At 41.2% G+C, this 19,096-nt stretch overlaps 1 protein-coding gene across 7 annotated transcripts; it reads right to left on the bottom strand.

The window, feature by feature from the left end:
* Positions 1-1,810: 1,810 nt before the first annotated feature.
* CAGE1 (cancer antigen 1) lies at positions 1,811-18,331 on the bottom strand. 7 transcript variants are annotated; one of them, XM_053396946.1, is made up of 13 exons: positions 17,893-18,331; positions 16,932-17,135; positions 14,882-16,093; positions 13,730-13,852; positions 12,789-12,938; positions 9,309-9,419; positions 8,164-8,244; positions 7,705-7,812; positions 6,770-6,874; positions 5,830-5,900; positions 3,828-3,896; positions 2,640-2,682; positions 1,811-1,950 (listed from the first exon to the last, which is right to left on the bottom strand). In XM_053396946.1, exons 1-13 carry the CDS (start codon positions 18,313-18,315, stop codon positions 1,837-1,839), a joined length of 2,814 nt encoding a protein of 937 aa, XP_053252921.1. In that variant the 5' UTR covers positions 18,316-18,331; the 3' UTR covers positions 1,811-1,836. The 7 variants fall into 7 exon arrangements, with proteins under 7 accessions (XP_053252921.1, XP_053252923.1, XP_053252922.1 ...); XM_053396948.1 differs by lacking the exon at positions 6,770-6,874; XM_053396947.1 differs by lacking the exon at positions 8,164-8,244.
* Between the last annotated feature and the right edge of the window lie 765 nt (positions 18,332-19,096).

The raw sequence follows: 19,096 nt of genomic DNA, 5'->3' as shown, positions 1-19,096 counted from the left end.
ATACACCCCAAAATAATATTTGGAAGATTCCCTCCCACGCAAAAAAATAAATAAAAAATCATGCTCCTTAGGGTTTCAGTCGTGGATCTTTCCCAGCAACCACATTAGCAATGGCAAAGGATGGATTTTGGGATTAAGCAAGACTCATGGCCCCCTGCTTGGTTCGATTGCAGTGGTACTTTTAATTAATTGATCACAGTCAGTTACAGGTTTTTTTGTCCGTTCTCCACTCCCACTGCTTCACTTGAGCAGTCTTAAAAAAGAGAGACCCGTGACCCCTGTCAGCATTTAAATTTCCCTGTTGTGGAGGTGAGCAATGCATATGGGACAAGCAGGAAAACAAGCTCCTTCCAGTCTCGGGAGTGAGATAATGGGGTTGCTCCAGTGGGTGCCTCTTTTCCTCAAAGAAGCTCCCATATGAGCAGGAAAGAGATCCCCGCCCTTTCCCCCCTGTAAACCGAGTGTTTTATTACACCCGGGAATGAGGAAAATATCCACAACTGCCATCACACAATCCTCTTCAGTATGACAGGACACAGAAGCATCTCCCCCACCCCACACACATGCCTCTTACGAAGTGAGAATCCCTTAAACAGGTTGTGGGGCTCAGACTATAATTATTATTATTATGGCAACAAAGTATCTTCCTTGTTTTCACATTGGCCCATTTTAGAAAAGATTGCCTTTTAAAACAGCCCCAAACCAACATTGGCATACTCTGTCTGGCTGCTTCTGAAATAGTACAATGACAAGGGTTTTTATCAGAAGTAGTAAGGAGAGTTGCATTCTTCAACCTTTAATCTTTGTCTTTCAAATTGGTCTGGTCAGGAACCAATCACCAAAATTTGCATGGTTTCCCAACAAGTCCCTGGGGAGGTATAACTCACAGGGGTGCCAACTTGGGCCCCAGGTTATTATGGATGCCTCAGACAGCATCTCTGAGCTCTTGCGATGCCTTGGACATGACTTCTCGTGTTTTGTGAGGCACCAGAAGTTGCATCGGCAACCCTGCAGTGCACCCACAACAACAAAAATTGTGGGTGCTTGGAGATGGCGCCCTTGATAACTCATAAGAAGCTGAAGACTATTGCAAATGCATTCCTGAACAAGTACCACACACATTGTAGTGGGATGAAAATTCAGTGGGGCAACTAAATAGAGCTTCCCAGCCAGAGGTCCCTGAAATGCAAGCAGCGAATTAAGTGTGAACACAATTGCAGCTTTAGCGTACTTACTTGGGGGTGGTCCTGCTTGAATGGCTCTGACTTTTGCAATTGCAAACTCAATTGCAAAACCTTTTTAGTGAACTGTAAGCTCTAGGAGCCTTTTTTGGCTGAAGACTGGGCTTTTAAAATCTTTAAATAAATAACTGCACAGTACTTGCCTCAACCCCAATTGGGTGTAAATTCTGTTGAAGTCAGTGGGTCATTCCTCTGTGTATGCATAAGATTACATTTCAGTAAATGCATTACTTGTTTTTCTAACTAGGTATTATTTCTAGCACTGGAACTTATTGGACAGCAGAATCTATGTGGATATAATACTGCATATTGGGAAGCAGATCTTGGTGTCTGGGAAGTAGAAGGTGTAAAACTTCAATGTACTTGGGTAGGTTAAGAATCAGAAATTTTGGGATCAAACAAGGTTAACTATCTCAACCAGAATTATGTGTTAAGACATGAAAAAGGTTTCATTCTTTAATTCACTTAGCAGCATCTTTGGAAAAGAATTCACTGTATTCAAACACACTTCAAACTGTTGTCTCCTAATAATAAGAAAATAACATTATACTCACAAACCAAGAAAAAAATGAAGGTTTCTATTTTTTAATCAACTTTAATATGTCATTTGTAAACCTACTTTGCTGCAGTGACAATGACAATCATACTTGGCATATTTAATTGTTTGTCCTTTAGTAACTAAATGGGTTCCACTCAGTTTTTGAAAATCCTGAAAATGGAAGGAAAAATATTACAATTCAGATTTTCCTTCAATTTTAAGTCACTAAAGGTGAAATCCAACTATGTTGCATGCAGAGTAGACCCAGTGAAATTAATGGAGTAACTTAACCCTGGTTATTTCAGTGGGTATACTCTGAGAAGGCCTAACAGTGCAATTGTACAAGCTTACTCAAAAGAGAGAGCCCCACTGTTTTCAATGGAACTTACTCCCAGGAAAATTACACAGGATTACAGACTTAACGTTATATCTCTCTGTGTTTATATAATTTTGATATGTAATGCTGAAAATTGCAACATGAGATTACAGATAATGATCCAAAGGAACTTAAAGTGTTTTGTTTTGTCTTATGCCGTTAACAGAGTTAAGTATGTTTTTGACTCTTCTATGGAAATCAGTGAAAGATAAGTGCTTAACTTTGGACTGTGTCCAATACAACCACACATAATATGCTATATTTTCTTAAAACATCTGAATAAAAATGATAATTCTTTATTTAAACATTTGCAGTCTGCCTTACACTAAAGCAAAGTAGTTTATGACAGTGCTGTTCGGGGAACAGATGGCATTAAAAACCTTAGTTGGCCTGAGAAGGGACCAGTATTACCCTTTCAGGAGCAAAATTTGGACCCCGGTCTCCAGTTGCTGATCCTTATTTAGGGCAATATATCTTGACTTACCCCCTGAATCCACATTTTTGGGAAAAATGAAGACCACCCTTGCCTGTGGAAACATAAAGAAAGTGCTCACTTAATGCTTCTCCATTTGAAAATGTAACTTCTGGCCATGTAAGTTTGGAGAGTGAGACAGCAGAGAGTAAAGTTACTGCCCAAGATTGAATCAATACCCACAAGTACACAGGGCTAACAGCACTGAGGACTAGACTAGATGTTACAGGCAAATGCAGGCAATATAATCTCAAATATATATATATATTAACAGGAAACAGCAAGTGCAGAAGGTTCATTCCCCCTTCCTCTATTTTCCCTAGTCCGATTGTCCTCCTGGCAGCATCTTTTCCTGTTTAAAACGGCTGTCATGGTACTGCTATGTGCAAGTATATGGCCACTATGGGTTTAATGGGCAACTTCAGGCAACATAATCGTAGGTGCATTTTTCATGAAATACATATGCACAGTAACAGTAACAGATTCGGTCCAGTATACCTGAAGGAGCGTCTCCACCTCCATCGTTCTGCCTGGAAACTGAGGTCCAGTGCCGAGGGCCTTCTGGCGGTTCCCTCGCTAGAAGAAGCCAAGTTACAGAGAACCAGGCAGAGGGCCTTCTCGGTAGTGGCACCCGCCCTGTGGAACGCCCTCCCACCAGATGTCAAAGAGAAAAATAACTAACAAACTTTTAGAAGACATCTGAAGGCAGCCCTGTTTAGGGAAGCTTTTAATGTTTAATAGGTTATTGTATTTTAGTGTTCTGTTGGAAGCCGCCCAGAGTGGCTGGGGAAACCCAGCCAGATGGGCGGGGTATAAATAATAAATAATAATAATAATAATAATAATAATAATAATTACAGAACAAATGCAGGCATATTATCCACCTGATAGTTGAAGCCTGAAATTTATGTGATGGTACTGGGACTCAACATGTTGGAAGGTATGCGTAACTGTCCCAATACCCTCGTGAGCAAAAATTATGAGAATACGATTTTTTGTGCTCTGGAGGGCCCCCAAATATTAGCAGATGGGAGCTATAGTTAGGTGGTGGCCATATTTTATTATTTTATAAGAAGCACTTCAAGATTATGTTTACCTGTCTATGCTAGTTGTATGTAAAGGAAGACATTCGTAAGTTTGATAATGTGAGCACTTTCAGAACCCTCCTCTTCTTGAATGTGAAATATATATGAAGTTTACCTCAGCTTTCTGGTATTCATTTTGAACTTCTTAATTAAATCTTCCAAATCCTGGTTTCTTTTCTCTAAACTGCCAGTAAGAGACAATTTAACCGATTGGTACATTTGTTTCAGTTATATGCAGTATGTTCTCATAGATTTAGGCTGTCACTGCAATGACAACTTGCAAACTGCTATTCCAGTCTGAAACACATTTACTTGGAAATAAGTTCAACTGATGTCAATGCAGTTTGCTTCCAAGAAAAATAAATAAATGTTTCGAGACTCGGGATACAAATACACTTAAAAAAACCCAGACAGCTAAAGTTCTTGGTTTGTAGATGGATTTGCAATTTCACTTTTACAATCCAAAAAGAGTTTCTTCATATGTGTCTGAAATTTGTATCTGAAATAATAATGGAATTGTCATAATTTTGATTTATAAGGGCTGAAAGCAACATCACATTTAAAAAATGATCACCCAGCAAACCCCAACATAAAGTATAAACTACTGCACTAAATGTATGAAAACTCCAAATGCGTGCCTTGAAAGCCGATCTACAGAAGAAGGTGTTGCAACACTTCCTGAAAGTCCTTTAGGTCCAAGTTTCAAAGATTCCCCAAGAGAAGTGAATTTGGGACAGTCATAAGATCACCTCTACATGCCTTCGCTGCGTTAATTTAATGCTGTGGATTGTACATGTATAAAGTTCACTCCCCCCCCCCAAGACTCTTAATTTGCCTGTGACCATTCACACATTCACAAAATACCTGACTTTGCCACTTTCTTCTGGGTAGGAAGAAATAAGCTTGAGTATACTGAAATTAACGAATAACTCCCATTTACTATTTACTATTTATTATTTATTTATCAGTCAGTATTTGTATGTCTTCATAGAACATAAACTTCTCTGGCAGTTTAACAAATAAATAAATATGGAAGCCACATAAAGGCGAAATAAGGCACAAAGCCACAAAATCAAAAGCAGAATAAAGAAAACAGAAATGAAACCACATCCCCAAAGTTAAAACACAGATTTAAAAACTGAGAGGCTCTTCCTCTGTCTTCTCTGTTTTTTTCTCTGTCATAAAGCGCCCTTAGTGTGGGGCACTTTTGTGTGAGAGAAGAAACAGGGCAAGGATCTTTTTGTCACACAAAAGCACCTGAGGATGAGGTGAAGTGTGACCCAGGACAGTGTGGGCTAAGGGGAAGTCCTGAGGGACAATTATTCTGTTTATGTTTCTTCCTGTCACTCAATCGAAAAATCAATCCCTGGCCATTGCTAATGTGACTGCAGACAGAGAGGCCTGGAGATCAACCTCTGGCCCTCAGGCCTGAGGTTTCCAACGCTCCAATATGGGGAAATGGCCTGCTTAATGCTGCTTAACACTAGCCGACACTTGTTTTCATCCCTGTGGGATTCCAGACCCCCCATTTGAGAGGTTAATAAAATTCCAAAACAGTGGCAGAATTTAAAAAAAAGGGGGGGAGTAAGCATTGATCTATCTGTGGCTCTACTTTGGTGAAAAGCACCCCCTTCTTACTGAGGCTTCCTTACACATGGATGGCGTGCCATGCAGCATTTGCCACTGAAAATAGCGGTGTGGTCAGGTGTGAACCTGGAACAGACTAAGCCCTGAGACTGCATCTTTAGGCTGCTTTCACACCAAAACAGCCCAGGTTAAATTGCAACCCCAGAGAACATTGAGCTGAAAACACTTCCTCCTCAAGAAGCAGAGCAGCTATTTGATTTAGCTAGAGAGCAGTGGCTCCACACGTCTCTCTCTAGTGGCTGCCAAAACTGTATCAAATGGGTGCAGCCATGTGCTTTAATATCAGCCCAGGATTTGGTTTGAGAGTTCCTAATCTGAAGTGGCTCTATAAAACACTGCAGTGCTAAAACACCTGATTACAAAATTTCATTTAGGTTTCACTCAGTTTTCCAAGTGCAGGAATTGTCTCTTACTATGTGTTTCTGGAACATATACAACAGAAAAGAATCCAGAAGCAGTGCTATACCTACTCAGATATTTCTGAATTGGCTTGTTCGAGCCTTTTGTCAGCGCATTCAATAATTTCCTCATATGATGTCACCTTTTAAAATAAAACCAGAAAATGATTTAGCATAGTACAAAAGAGAAAACAGCCAGTGAAATCTCAAAGTATAATATTATCAGATCTTTGATAGTATATGGTATTTTATTAATTGTGATCTGCCTTCAGTACACTTGTAAACCCTGCCTTTTTGCAACATTATAGCAATACATAAATATCAGCATTATCACTGATCTATGGAACGTCATCCACATGAGCACTGCATACAGAAATCCATTTTTTAAAATCACTGCGTATAATCCCAGTGAATCCATTGGGGTAATTAAATGAGTTAAATGGACGGGAGGTGGATCTTACTGGTATATTTACACTATCATTCTGCACCATGACAAGGGTGGAGCACATCTGATCCTGCAAGTGTACTGCATCTCTCCAAAAAGAGATTTTTACAGCCTGCATCTTTGCCATTCTTTTTGTTATGAAAACAAGTTCTTTCCTTTTAAGTCATTTGGAACATTTTATTCTTTATTTTACCGCCAATAGATGGAGAGTTGCTTGCTCTTACTTCTGAAAACTCTGTAAGTAAAATCTTTGCAAATTTAAGTGTCTGTGATTTATTCTAGCCTGAGCATTTTTTGTTCAAAGGTGGATGAAGCCTAGGTGTAAATCTAACCAAGTTTCAACGTGCTTGGAGATTTGTTTCAGGGATGTCAGTAGCTCAGTAAAGAGCTTCCAGGCACATCTGGCCATGGCTGGGAGCAGAATGCTGGACAAGATAAACCTGCACCCAATCTAGCAATGGAGTTAGTACTACTGGAGATAGTACAACTCCAGATTACAGTTACTATGTTTTGAAAGTGAATTGAGTTTTTCAACCTTGTCAGAGTAACATCAGCTCATGCTCATACCTTGCATGTCAAGCTGCCCAAGTCCTTCTGAAGCTCGACAATTTCTCCAGTGAGCTTCTTGCATACTTCTTCTTTGGATGCCAGATTAGCTTCCAGTGCTTTAATCTTTCCAAAGAAAGAATGTCTCATTAAAATTAATGGATATAACTTGGCCAGGTTGACTCATTTTAATGGGTCTACTCTGAGTAAAAGGTCATTGAACACCACCCATTATTTTTGTGTTCTCCAAAATGCCCAGCACATTACTAGTGGTAGTAATGATCAGCCATAGATTAAGCCTGTCAACACCAATTATTTTTCCTGGGATACATCTTGGGAACAACTGATACAATCAACACGCCATCTCAGGAGTGTGGCCATTTCCCCCCCCCCTTGGGAAATGAATGCTTCTTCAATGAAGTAATGGACTAAGACAGGAAAGGGAATTGCCCCATACAAACATGTGCTTATAGGGCAATTTTTTTCATCCAGAAACTATTTTGTGTGGAAGTGCCTCTAGAAGTTCACCCAGGAGCTATTCAAAGCAAGCTTCTCTTGGCTCTTTGCTTATCGAATCACAGAACTGTAGAGTTGGAAGGGACCCTGAGGATCATCTAGTCCAACCCCCTGCAAGGCAGGAATATACAGCTGTCCCACATGGGGATTGAACCCATGACCGTGGTATTATCAGCTTCACACTCTAACCAACGGAGCTATCCATTATGAGGGCTATTTGTTGCCCTTTGTTGCTGTTTTGGGCTGAAACTGATCCCTTTGGACAACCATGAGGTGGCAACCATCAGGCATGTAACAGAATCAGGATTCCCACAGATGTCTTCTGAAAACCTTCCAAGGATTTAGGTCTTCCCAATGATAACAGGAATCCCAGTTTTCTGGAAATGGAAGCAATTTCATGGAAATGATTCCTGAGCCCTCTTTCTCTCATAACTACTCACCTCAGCTTGGAGCTCATCAGTTTGCTTGTGGTATTCACTCAGTTTTGTTCTCAGAAGATCAGGCAGGTCTCCGCCATTTTCTGATTCCTCTTCGCCAGCTTCTGTAGCCTGTGAATAAATACCCATTCAGAACAAGGCATTAGCCTTTAAAAGCGTAACCCTAGTATGTTTACTTGGAAGTAAGTCCAGCTTACTTCCATTTGGCTTACTCCCTAATAAGTCTGTTTAGGAACGTATTCCATATTTGCTACTTTTTTTAGCAATAGCAGGCCTTTATTATGTATACATAGCAAGTCTACAGTATTTACCCCATGGTTAAGTCACCCCAAGTAAGTATATAGGACTGCAGCCATAGTAATGGAACTTCTTGTTTTAAATTAATGCTCCATAATACACAAAATCCAATTCTCCTCCTGATTTTCTTTTAATTTCTGTTCTTTTTCATAATACTGAACTCACCTCAGTATCGGGGTCTTCAGACGCTTTCTCATTAATTATCAACTCCCTCATGGCTGCTATGTTTTCCTTGTGTTTCCTCAACTAAATATTTATAGTGATGAATTATAGGCAAGAGAGGGAAAGGGAAAATTGAACATATTTCATTCAGTTGTGTTTTGCTTCTCCCCAGACTTTCTTATATGCTATACGTATATCCCAAAGCAAAACTGACATATTCAAGAAGCCGTAAATTTTATTCATGTTAAATCACTATCCATCTTTGCAATGGCACATTAATTGATCCCAGCAGACTGCTCCTGTACTTGTGGTAGAGCATGTAGTTCAGTTTATCGCTTATTTTGTAAGAAATATGGGGATTGATGGTTGAAATGTGTTGTTTTTGTCCGTATGACAGAATGCATAGGATCCTTATGAAGTTCACCTGCCATCGCACAGCATCCTCATGAACAAGACTCAGACGTACAGACCAACCTCCCATCGAGAATAGCTGTATGTGCCCTGAATTCATAAGTGGTACTTTATGGATTTACCGTATATATTCTCAATCGTATGCAGACCACAGAGCTTTTCCTCAGAACATAACTATCAATCTCAGAGTGGCTCCAAGCAGCACACCGCAGCCATCGCTGCCATTGCTTCAGTGGCAGCAGCAGCAGGTGATTTATTCCTCAGAAGCTGAATCTGCTGCCCTGGTGGATCCTGCTGCCTGAGGTGGTTGCCTCACATTACCTCATGAATGGGCCGGCCCTGCAGAGGGGGCATCTGGTGGAGGGCCTCGAGTGATGAACACAGGGTCCGGATATATTCAAGTTAGGGGAAGCATTCTGTTAGATATTGGGGTCCTGAGCCGTATAGAGCTTTGCAGGTTAAAAATAACACTTTGTTCCTGTTAGCAGTCTTGCCGCTATATTCTGCCCCAGCTGCAGTTTCCAAGCTGTCTTATGGTTTTATTATTAGATTTATATACCCTTCATCAAAAGATCTCAGGGCGGTTCACAAAGCAAAAATACAAAGTCTCACAACACAGCACGTTTAGAAGATAATTAGCTATTTTGACATGAGGGTTAAGAACGACAGGAGTGTTCTTACATATGCAAACACAAAAGCAGGGTGTAACTGGGAGGGAAAACAACCAGTGCCCCTACCTCTTTCTCCAAGCTTTTCTTTTTAAATAACAGGCGCTGCATTTTCCCCTTCACTTCAATAACAGTTTCACTTTCCGTGGAACATTCAGCAATTGCCTGATTATCTGTGTCCTATCAAACAACAGTGACATAAAACGAACATTGTTTAAACTCCAAATGGACACCAATTCGTTTCCTAAGAATTAATGCATCACTTGTAATAAAGTGAATTTCTAATCATGATGGTTGTAGAGCAGCAATTCCCCGATTGTGTGCTGGAGAGGAAGCCGTTGGACTGAGAAAACGGTTTGCACGTTTCAAGAAATAAGTCAATCCAAATAATTCAAGTTCGACCCCATAGGAAGCTGTTCTGCACACAAATCGCTCCCCTGGTCTTGCCTTCTTCCTGGTAGGAGACATGGCTAGATGCTCATGCAGAAACAGACAAAATGGGCTCTTTTGAGTAAAGTGATTCTTACTCATAGACAGACTAAAGGGATGCCCATATGAACCCGCTCCTGCATTTACTGGACACATGAAGGAGTAGTGGGAATGCAACTACCGGCCACATCGCTCCCAAATCATTGAGCATTGACATTAACCAGAAGAAGGACATACAAGTGTACACCTGTATGCATGTTCAACTGACCAGCTGTCTTGGACAATCATGGCTCAAAATTGCACAGAGAAGCCCAACACAATTGGTCCTGCACAGGGTCCCTTTTTCATAATGCAGAAGACACAGCTGCTGAAGAGGCATGGCCAGCAGACATGTTAATTTCAGGGGAGGATAGCCAGTGAGGGCCTTCCTTGCAGTCCCCTCAAGCATTCACTGAATGCTTGAAGGATTTCGTAGTGACACCCCTTTAAAAAAAGAAGCCCTTTTGTGGCCAAGGATGAAGCGCAGCTCACAGTTTGAATCAGAGTTGAAGTGTGCCTCAGGTATCAGAAGTTTAGGTAACAGGTAAAAACAACAACAGGGGAAAGCTTGTAAACATCACTGAAGACAGCAGGGAAATAAAAGGTGAGATTCAGAGAAAAGAAGGCACATTTCAGCCATTGCTTTCAACAGAAGAGTTTTATTGAGTAGTGAATTTGCTCCGTAGCAAACATTCTTAGGATGGCTTAACACATACACAAAACCAAGGCAAGACTGGGTAGCCATTTCCATCAGGAAGAAGCAGCGAGCGGCCTTGTCTTTAGAAGGAAGGCGGTTGTTCTTCCCCCACTGCTTCTCAGAGTTGCTCACTCGTCAGTTGTTTGATTCCTTAGCGTACTTCCAGACGTACTTGACCTGGCAATCCACATGTGGGTTATGGTGATCCCCATTCTGACTACTGGCAGTCCAAAGCAACTAGCAAGATATACACAACGGACACACCAACCATTATGCATAACCAGCAATGGCAGCTCTAACCTTAACAGGTGAGAGTGCACCTCTTTGTAGAAGTACTTCTTCTCTCACTTCCTGTTTAGTACTACCAGTGCTAGGTGAGATGACTCTCTAGAAGGACTCTGAGGAGTTACATAGATCCACATAACCCGATGGAAAAGCGCTTCCTATTTTCCACTGGTTCCTATGTGAGACTGAAGAATGTAGCCACATGTGAACCAGGGGGTATATTCCTTGGAAGGAATCAGATTCATTGACTGCTGAGGCATGGGTGGTCTACCATGTAAGGAACACTATTTCCTATAGAGAAATGCTACTGAACATTACAACACAGTATAGCACGGCACTCTTCTTAACCAAGTAACTCCAACAGAACTCAAGATTTGTTACTCAGTTTGCTTCGAGCTGTGATTCCATTCTTTTCAGAGCTGGAAAAAAATCTTACTCAGCTGGTTTAGAACAGGGACTTGATGTTTTCTGAAGTTTTTTTATAAAACGATGGCAAAATGTCAGGATGCACCCTGCCATTTGAATATGTCACCAAAGACGCTAATAAGCAACTGATGCTCTGCATTAACAAATACTTCTCCTTGTTTAGACCTGTGGGAAATGTGAATTGTAAAGACTTTCCCGTACACTTGACTTCGATGCTCATGGAAATTTAATGTAATTTTAACGCAAGCTATTGCTTTGTGTACTACCGTATTTTTCGCTCTATAAGACGCACGAGACCACAAGACGAAACCTAGTTTTGGGGGGAGGAAAACAAGAAAAAAAAATCTGAATCCCAGAAGCCAGAACAGCAAGAGGGATCGCTGCGCAGCTTCTGGGATAGCTGCGCAGCCTGCATTCGCTCCATAAGACACACACACATTTCCCCTTACTTTTTAGGAAGGAAAACGTGAGTCTTATAGAGCAAAAAATACGGTATATAACTTTGCCTTTACCGCTGCAGGCAAAATAATATACAAGCGCACCCATGCCCAGTCCACACCAGAGATTATGCTACACATTTGAAGAAAGTACCATACACTGCACTAACAAAGATACCTTGTCATGATTGCCTGAACTAGCCCTCTGCCTGCAAAGGTATTTTCATAATAATGAAGGATGGAACCTTGGCATTTATGAAGCACAAAAAGTGGGTAGTACAATCATACCTTGGGTTGAATATGCTTCAGGTTGAGTGTTTTCAGGTTATGCTCCGCAGAGACCCGGAAGTAACGGAACGCATTACTTCTGGGTTTCGCCGCTTGCACATGCACAGACGCTGAAAATGACATCATGCGCATGCGCGGGAGCGGCGAATCGCGACCTGCGCACGTGCAGACGCGGGTTGCGTTTGCTTCAGGATCCCATTCACATCCAGAGGTACCACTGTATAGAAAAAGGATGGGGAAACTCGCAAGTACACATGCAGACATTTAATTAAAACTTAAGTGTATACCTTGCTAGTTATTTGTTCAAAGTGCACCACTGGCCACGGAGAGAGCAGGAGGAGATAACCGGGTGTTTCCTATGTGATCCATAGGTGTCCAACTTTTTAAAATTGGGAGGCACATTTAAACGTACCACAATCACTGCGTAGGCACTATCCAAGGACTCAAGGAAGAGCGCACAATAAAACACAAATGTGGTCAGTACTGTTTCTGTCTGATGTACTTGTGTGAACAGAATCATGGTTGGTTTGGGCAGGCTACTCATGCAGGCCTCTCTTCAAGGCATTTTCCCTTCTGCCATTCTGTTTCCCACCCTCTCTGAACCCCTGCAACAAAACAACAAAAACAACAACCCAGGCAGAGAATGTTGCATTTGTGTTATGTCTGATAGTTAATGATTTAGGAGCCAGAGAAGTGCTACTTCCTAAATAGTAACATCCATGTGATCTGCCTGCATAATGGTGATGGAAGAAAAGCTGGAGGGAAGGGAAATATAATAAAGACTGATCTGTTTTACTGGCAGAGTTGAAAGATCCTTTATTTCAATCTTGTTGGAAATATACAGTACAGTGTATACTGGGTGATGGGTTGTTCTGGATGGACCATAGAATTCATGTTTTAGGTGCTATCAAGGCGGCTATTGAAAAGGGCTGTGGTATTTTGCATTACCTGGCAGGTAAGTAATCCTTCTGCAAGAGCCAGAAGACTGCAGATTTTGGACAAGAGGTGAGATGCTTTCTGGACATAAGGAGAACTGAAATGGTCTTCTTCACTGTGGAGATCTCTGATGGACAAAGCTGAATGCATTGACTTCATGTTCTGTTTTGACAGAGGATACAGTGAGGTACATTAGATTATAATAAAAGAAATAAGAAAACAGGTTGAACATAGAATATCGGCACTGTAAACCTATTAAAAAGCATTATGGAAGCAAAATATATTATGGGGTTTTTATTGCCTACAGTAGGCTTCCTCAACCTCAGCCCTCCAGATGTTTTGAGACTACAATTCCCATCATCCCTGACCACTGGTCCTGCTAGCTAGGGATCATGGGAGTTGTAGGCCAAAAACATCTGGAGGGCTAAGGTTGAGGAAGCCTGCCTTACAGCTATGGATGGGGGGACGGGGACTTAAGCTTAAAACTTGTGTTTCCTCCAACCCTAAGTTCAATATCTTATTTAAAACAAACACCAGAACAAGAAAAAAATATATAAAGATCTCTGCAACAAGTATTTTTAACATAACAAGCTACTCCAAAATCATTGCCATCTTTTGTCCAACTGCCGCTTACTGTTCATAAGTGTATGAACATTTCCAAAAGTATGTTTTGCTTAAAAGTAAACATTCCAGGAGCTTAAAAAGACATACCAGTTTAAATGCATGTTTGTGATTTTTTAAAAGAGAAAATAGGCTCATATGTCATCCTTCTTTTTCTTTTTTGGCTTTCTTTTAAAATGGAATGCACTTCTTACTACTTCCATTTGGAAAAGGGTGCAATTTTGACAGAAACTGAAGGCTGAAAGCACCCACACGTGTACTCAGACAAAAATTCAAAATAGTAATGATAAAGCTCAGTGGTGTTGCCCTTAATGGTATAAAACTGAGCATACCAAAAGAAACCTTCCCAGAATGTGCATGCTCCACTCAATTATTTCTTCTTTCTTTCTCAACTCTTCCCTCTTTAATCCAAGTTCATATCTGAGAATCTGGATCATTTGGGAATGCAGCTGCTCCTAATATGAAGAGAGTGCAAGAACATCAGCTTAGGTTATTTGTATATCCCTGAAAACAAACACTCATAATTTGTCAATCTTCACATTCACAGTTACTGTTAGGAATAATGTGACCTGGGGGTGGGGGGGACCTCTTCCCTACAGAGGAGAATAAAAGCAGGTTTGTGTTGTACCTGAATTTTCCCTATGGCCAACATCCTTCTATAATGTTTACTCACAACTAAGTCCCATTCTGTAATGGTTCCTTTCCAATGTTATTTAAACATTTCCTGTTTTCTAGTCCCATTCATTTCATTGCCTTTTATTAGTGACACTCAGGGAATTAAGTTATAGTCTCTTGACTACTCTAATGTTAGTTTCTGATCCTGGAGTTGGGAAGGCTTTAATTTCCCTGCACTGGAGTAATGAGAGGAAATCACTAATTAAGCTTTCTCTTGTGACACTGTGGCCATTCAGACATGTTAAAGGGGGCTATTCATTACTGACCTCAGCAATTAACAGGAAGCAATTAAGTACAACAAACAGATACAAAACTGTTAACTTAAGGTACAAGAACTCTGAATAATTTGTTTTAATATGCTTTGACCAATTGCCCACATTAATGCTGCAATTGCATTTGATTAAAAAAACCAAAAGATCAGATCTGGGAAGGAAAACCAAGGATGGTGCAGAAAACACTGGACTGCAATCATAGCTGGATAATAATGGCAACATTAATTGGATCTCTGTGAGTGAACAAAGGATGATAATTCCATAGGAAAGGGTTGGTGTGGAAGCATCTGTAATTTTGAGCTAAGAACAAATCAAGACCATCAACATTTTGGAATACCTACGTCTCATATTAGCAGTGTACTTCCACTAGCCCTGATCCTGTAACAGGAACAAGATGGAGCAGTGAATCTTGCCACAGGGAATAGAGTGAGAAAGAGAAAGCCTGTTTGCTCCTTTAAAAGTATGTGCAAACCTTTAAAAAAAACACACACACAAAAACTACGGGCTACTCAATGATTTCGAGATAGCCTTGTATACCTTCAGCATTTGTGGCTCTCTAATTTGTCTGCATTGCTCTTTCCACCTGGCAGACTCCAGCTGCAAGAAGTGATTCTCCTCTCTGTTCTTTGCCATCTCCTCCTGCAGCCTGCTCGTCTCTGTTCTGAATGCACAGACCTGCTGTTGCATTTTCTCCATATCGGCCCTCTCCTTCTCAAATTCCGCCTGCAGGAGTTTAATCTGAGCAAGCAGCGTATTGTACCTGCAGCCCAGCCCCTCCCTTTCTGCCAGCCTCTCGTCCTTCTGCCTCTGCAGTTCTGCCTCCAAAGACAAGGAACGCTTCTGAGCGTCCTCGCTTTCTCCCCTCAGTTTGTGCAGAGCCGACGTGGTGCTGCTGGCTTCACGCTCCAATTTTTGTACGGTGCGATTCAGTTCTTGTATCTCTTGCTCCTTCTTGTGGAGAGTGCAGTCCAGCTCCTTACACTGAGCCATATATTTGACCTTCTCTTCTACCTCTGCCTGGTGCTTTTCTTGAAGAACTCTGTAGTCTGCACTGAGCTTTTCCAACTGCAGCACCAGAGCTTTCTTCTCAGGCCCAAAGTCCTGGAGATCATCCTTAGTGTTTCCTGAAGCTCCCATCATGCACTTTGGGCACCCCTCTGCCTCTTCCTTCTTCCCTGTGACTTTGCCCATTGCTTCTATGAGATCAGCAGTGTTCTCCTTCAGCTTCCTGATGGTGTCAATAAAGTCGTGGTTCATGAAAAAGTCCACCTCCTGCTCTTTAAACCTTTTCGCCAAAGAAACATCACAATGATAAAGGTCCATGACTTGGATCTGTTGCCTCTTTTGGCCTTGCTCTAGTGCCTGGATGATTTTGTTCAAATCCGTATCTCCTTCCTCAAGAAGGAGTTTCTCAATTTCTTTGGTCTTCTCAGAAAATATACTGCCATACTGAAGACCCAAGATATGGGGCAGGTGCTTCTGCTGGTCCAGTTCTAAGTCCTTAATGACCTTGCTGAAGTCCATATCGCCTTCTTGAAGCAGCAGTTGCTTTGGACTAAATTCCGGGGTGTTCCAGAGTTTGTCTGAAGCTCCATAAGGACTCAGGCAGCAGCTCTTTGTAGAATGGATTGAGGAAAGAGCTTTGTCGCCTCTGTCCCCTTGTGTAACTTCTTCTGCCACAAAGGAGGACTTCTCTGAATGGAGAGGTGAAGGCTCAGTGTTATGTTCTCTTTCGGACACATTTTCAACCTGTATTAAAACAGATCATGTGATAAGCAAAGATTTAAGTCAAAACGTCATGGGTGAAAAGTAATTTCTATGAGATCTGCTTTCTGTAACAAACAGACTGATGTACTGTAAACTGTTGTAGATTCTACTTGCCCTCACACACTCCTTAGTTTCGTCTACCAAGGTATGCAAGCTGGGCAATTGTACAGATTGTTTGTGGTGGACATGATCTAAAGTCCAACAAATTCATACTTAATTTCTTGGCAGTGCCTTAGTACTAAAAGGTGCTTCACACATGTTTTACATATCATAATTTAGACCTGGGGTGGGGAATGTTTCTCCCCCTGGGTGCTTGCTGCCTTGACTTACAACACATGAAGGTGTTTTGCAGAGTCAGTCTATGAATCCATTTAGTGCAGTATTGTCTACTCCGACTGTCAATGGCTCATCAAGGTTTCAAATGCAGTTATTTCCGAGCCCTGCTTCCTGACATCCTTTTGCAGGGGGGATTTTAAGTGGGATTGTAACTGAGACTTTCTGAATGCAAATCATGCCCTCTGCTATTAAACTACGACCACAACCCAATCATGTGTACATGACTCCACCGAAAGCCATAACATTTGATGTGATCATCTGTGGGGTAACATCAGCTATTGCTCACCCGTACTTCCAAGTCATCAAGTGATGAACGTCAATATAGAACCAATTCTTATTTAAATTAGATCAAACTATGATCCTTTTTTAATTTTTTACTGATGAAACTGATTGATGCATTATGATAGTACTGCCACTTCTCATGGTTGCTTTTTCTATGATCAATTCTACAATATTTATTACGTTATAAATTTTAAAATCTTACATTTTCTGGTAGAAGTGTGCTATCGTCCACTTTCTCATCGCTGATACAACACGCTATATTGCTCTTGAGACGTTCTTTTAAATGTCTGTTGGACTGCACCAGAGTGCGAATGTAATCTAGGTTTTCATCCACAGCATTTGGCAAAACCGTGAGCTCAGAGTCCTGGAAATCTTTTGTTGATTCGTTGTGGTGCCCAGTCTCCATCTGTCAGCAAGAGGGATTCAAAGCTGGTTCATTGTATCGGAATGAAAATATACTACTACAGTGGTACCTCGGGTTAAGTACTTAATTCGTTCCAGAGGTCCGTTCTTAACCTGAAACTGTTCTTAACCTGAAGCACCACTTTAGCTAATGGGGCCTCCTACTGCCGCGATTTCTGTTCTCATTCTGAAGCAAAGTTTGTAACCCGAGGTACTACTTCTGGGTTAGCGGAACCTGAAATGTCTGTAACATGAAACGTCTGTAACCTGATGCGTATGTAACCCGAGGTACCACTGTACAACCATATCTTTGCCAGACACAAAGCTCTAAGTCAAAAAATTTAGTCAAACCTCAGTTTTCAAGTGTCTCGGCTGCCGAACAATTTGGAAGCTGAACGCTGAAAACCCAGAAGTGAATGCTTCTCTTTTCAAATGCGCTTCAGAAGTCAAACGGCTTCCGCAGCAGCACATTTTTCATTTTCACCATTCACTTTGCCGGCAGCCCTTTGATTTTTGAACGTTTCGGAAGTTGAACGGACTTCTGGAATGGATTTCGTTCAAAAACCGAGGTTCCACTGTATGTACATCCTGTATTTCTCATTATAAAATATAACAGAAAGAATACAGAGCTTGTACATCCTGAAAAGGGGTGAAATCTGACAGCATTCTTTGAAAAGAGTAGCTAGGGTATCTACTTTTTTGGACTTAAGAATTGACACCACCACCCTTCCCATCTACAGCCCAGCTAAAGGGAGGCGTACCGTATTTCCGTCATCTGATGCTTCTTCAATCGCATTTGAGCCATTCCATTGGACAATTAAGTCTTCATTAGCCGCACACACATCTGTCTTCAATAAAGAACCTGTGGGCTGTGTGAGAAAACTTGACACAATGGGCGATTCCTTAACAATGCAGTCCAATAAGGACTCTTCCATGATAGGCACATCTGATGTTTCCACCAGTAACTCCTCCACTTGCATGGCATTTTTGGCTGTGACTTCCTGTGAATCTTCTGGATCAGATTCTTCCCCCGTTCTGTACCATTCCTCCGGCCAACTCTGCATCCTGCACTGTTGCTCTGATTCTCCTTGGTCCAATAATCCCTCGTTGCATTCCTTCCACTCAGTGATAAAGGAGGAATCTTTCATTATAGGGCAAGGTCTTAGCGTGCTCAATGGCGACATTTGTTTCTCCAAAGCATCTTCACGATTAAAATCTGCACGATTAAAACAAAAAATACCGTCAAATTCACTGAGAGAACCGGTGGTACTTTTCATGTGTGCAAGATTAAAGGTGGTTCTCCTGCTCTCTGTATAAGGCAGGTTCTAAAGTGAGACAGCAGTTTGAAATCCTCAGTCCGGTGATTTAATCCAATATTGCCTCTCATCTTTTGGGGGGGACCCCATTTGTGATTTTTATTTTTATTTTTTTAAAAAGAATAGTGCTAGGTTGAGCAATGTGGACTAGTAACAAACTACTGAGGCTTTGCAGTACTAATGCCTCTTTAATTAGAAGCTTTTTCACAGCTTGTACAATAGTAATTGTTTCCTTTCCAGGAAAGGATGCAGCATTACTGAATTGACCTTAATTGGCCTTTAATTGCTCTATTGATTTCCCTGCCGAAGAAGGATAATTATTGGTTTTCTCTTTGGAGCCAAAACAATTGCTTTTTGCTTTTTTAAATTCAATTTTTTATGAGCTAAACTGATGGGCAATTTAGAGACTACACTGGAAGACTTCTAAAATATAGGACACTATAGTAGGATCTTGGTTGTGAGGAGATATATTGCCAAGTAAGACGGTGGTATTATTTGGGTTGCCAACAGCAATCTTACATTAAATGCTCAAGCTACTCTTGCCAATAGGAGGACTATCTTAACAGAGCAATGCTTTGCAATCATTTTTGAGACAGTACAGTTCAGGACTGTGGTACATATCAGGAAGTTTTACATAACCAAGCCTTAC

Source organism: Podarcis raffonei, chromosome 7 (assembly GCF_027172205.1).
Source record: "Podarcis raffonei isolate rPodRaf1 chromosome 7, rPodRaf1.pri, whole genome shotgun sequence".
Lineage (NCBI taxonomy): Eukaryota > Metazoa > Chordata > Lepidosauria > Squamata > Lacertidae > Podarcis > Podarcis raffonei.
Note: the sequence above shows the minus strand (reverse complement) of the source record. Positions and strands in the feature narration are given on the sequence as shown.

Bases quoted from the DNA above. Each gene is read 5' to 3' on its own strand.
- CAGE1 (XM_053396946.1), bottom strand. From the start codon at position 18,315: ATGTCGCCATTGAGCACGCTAAGACCTTGCCCTATAATGAAAGATTCC. The intron at 12,939-13,729 runs GTATGCTCAGTT...CTGTCAAAACAG, and splicing joins TTCTGGGAAGGTTTCTTTTG to AACATGAAGTCAATGCATTC. The intron at 5,901-6,769 runs GTATGAGCATGA...TTATTTTAAAAG, and splicing joins TGGGCAGCTTGACATGCAAG to GTGACATCATATGAGGAAAT.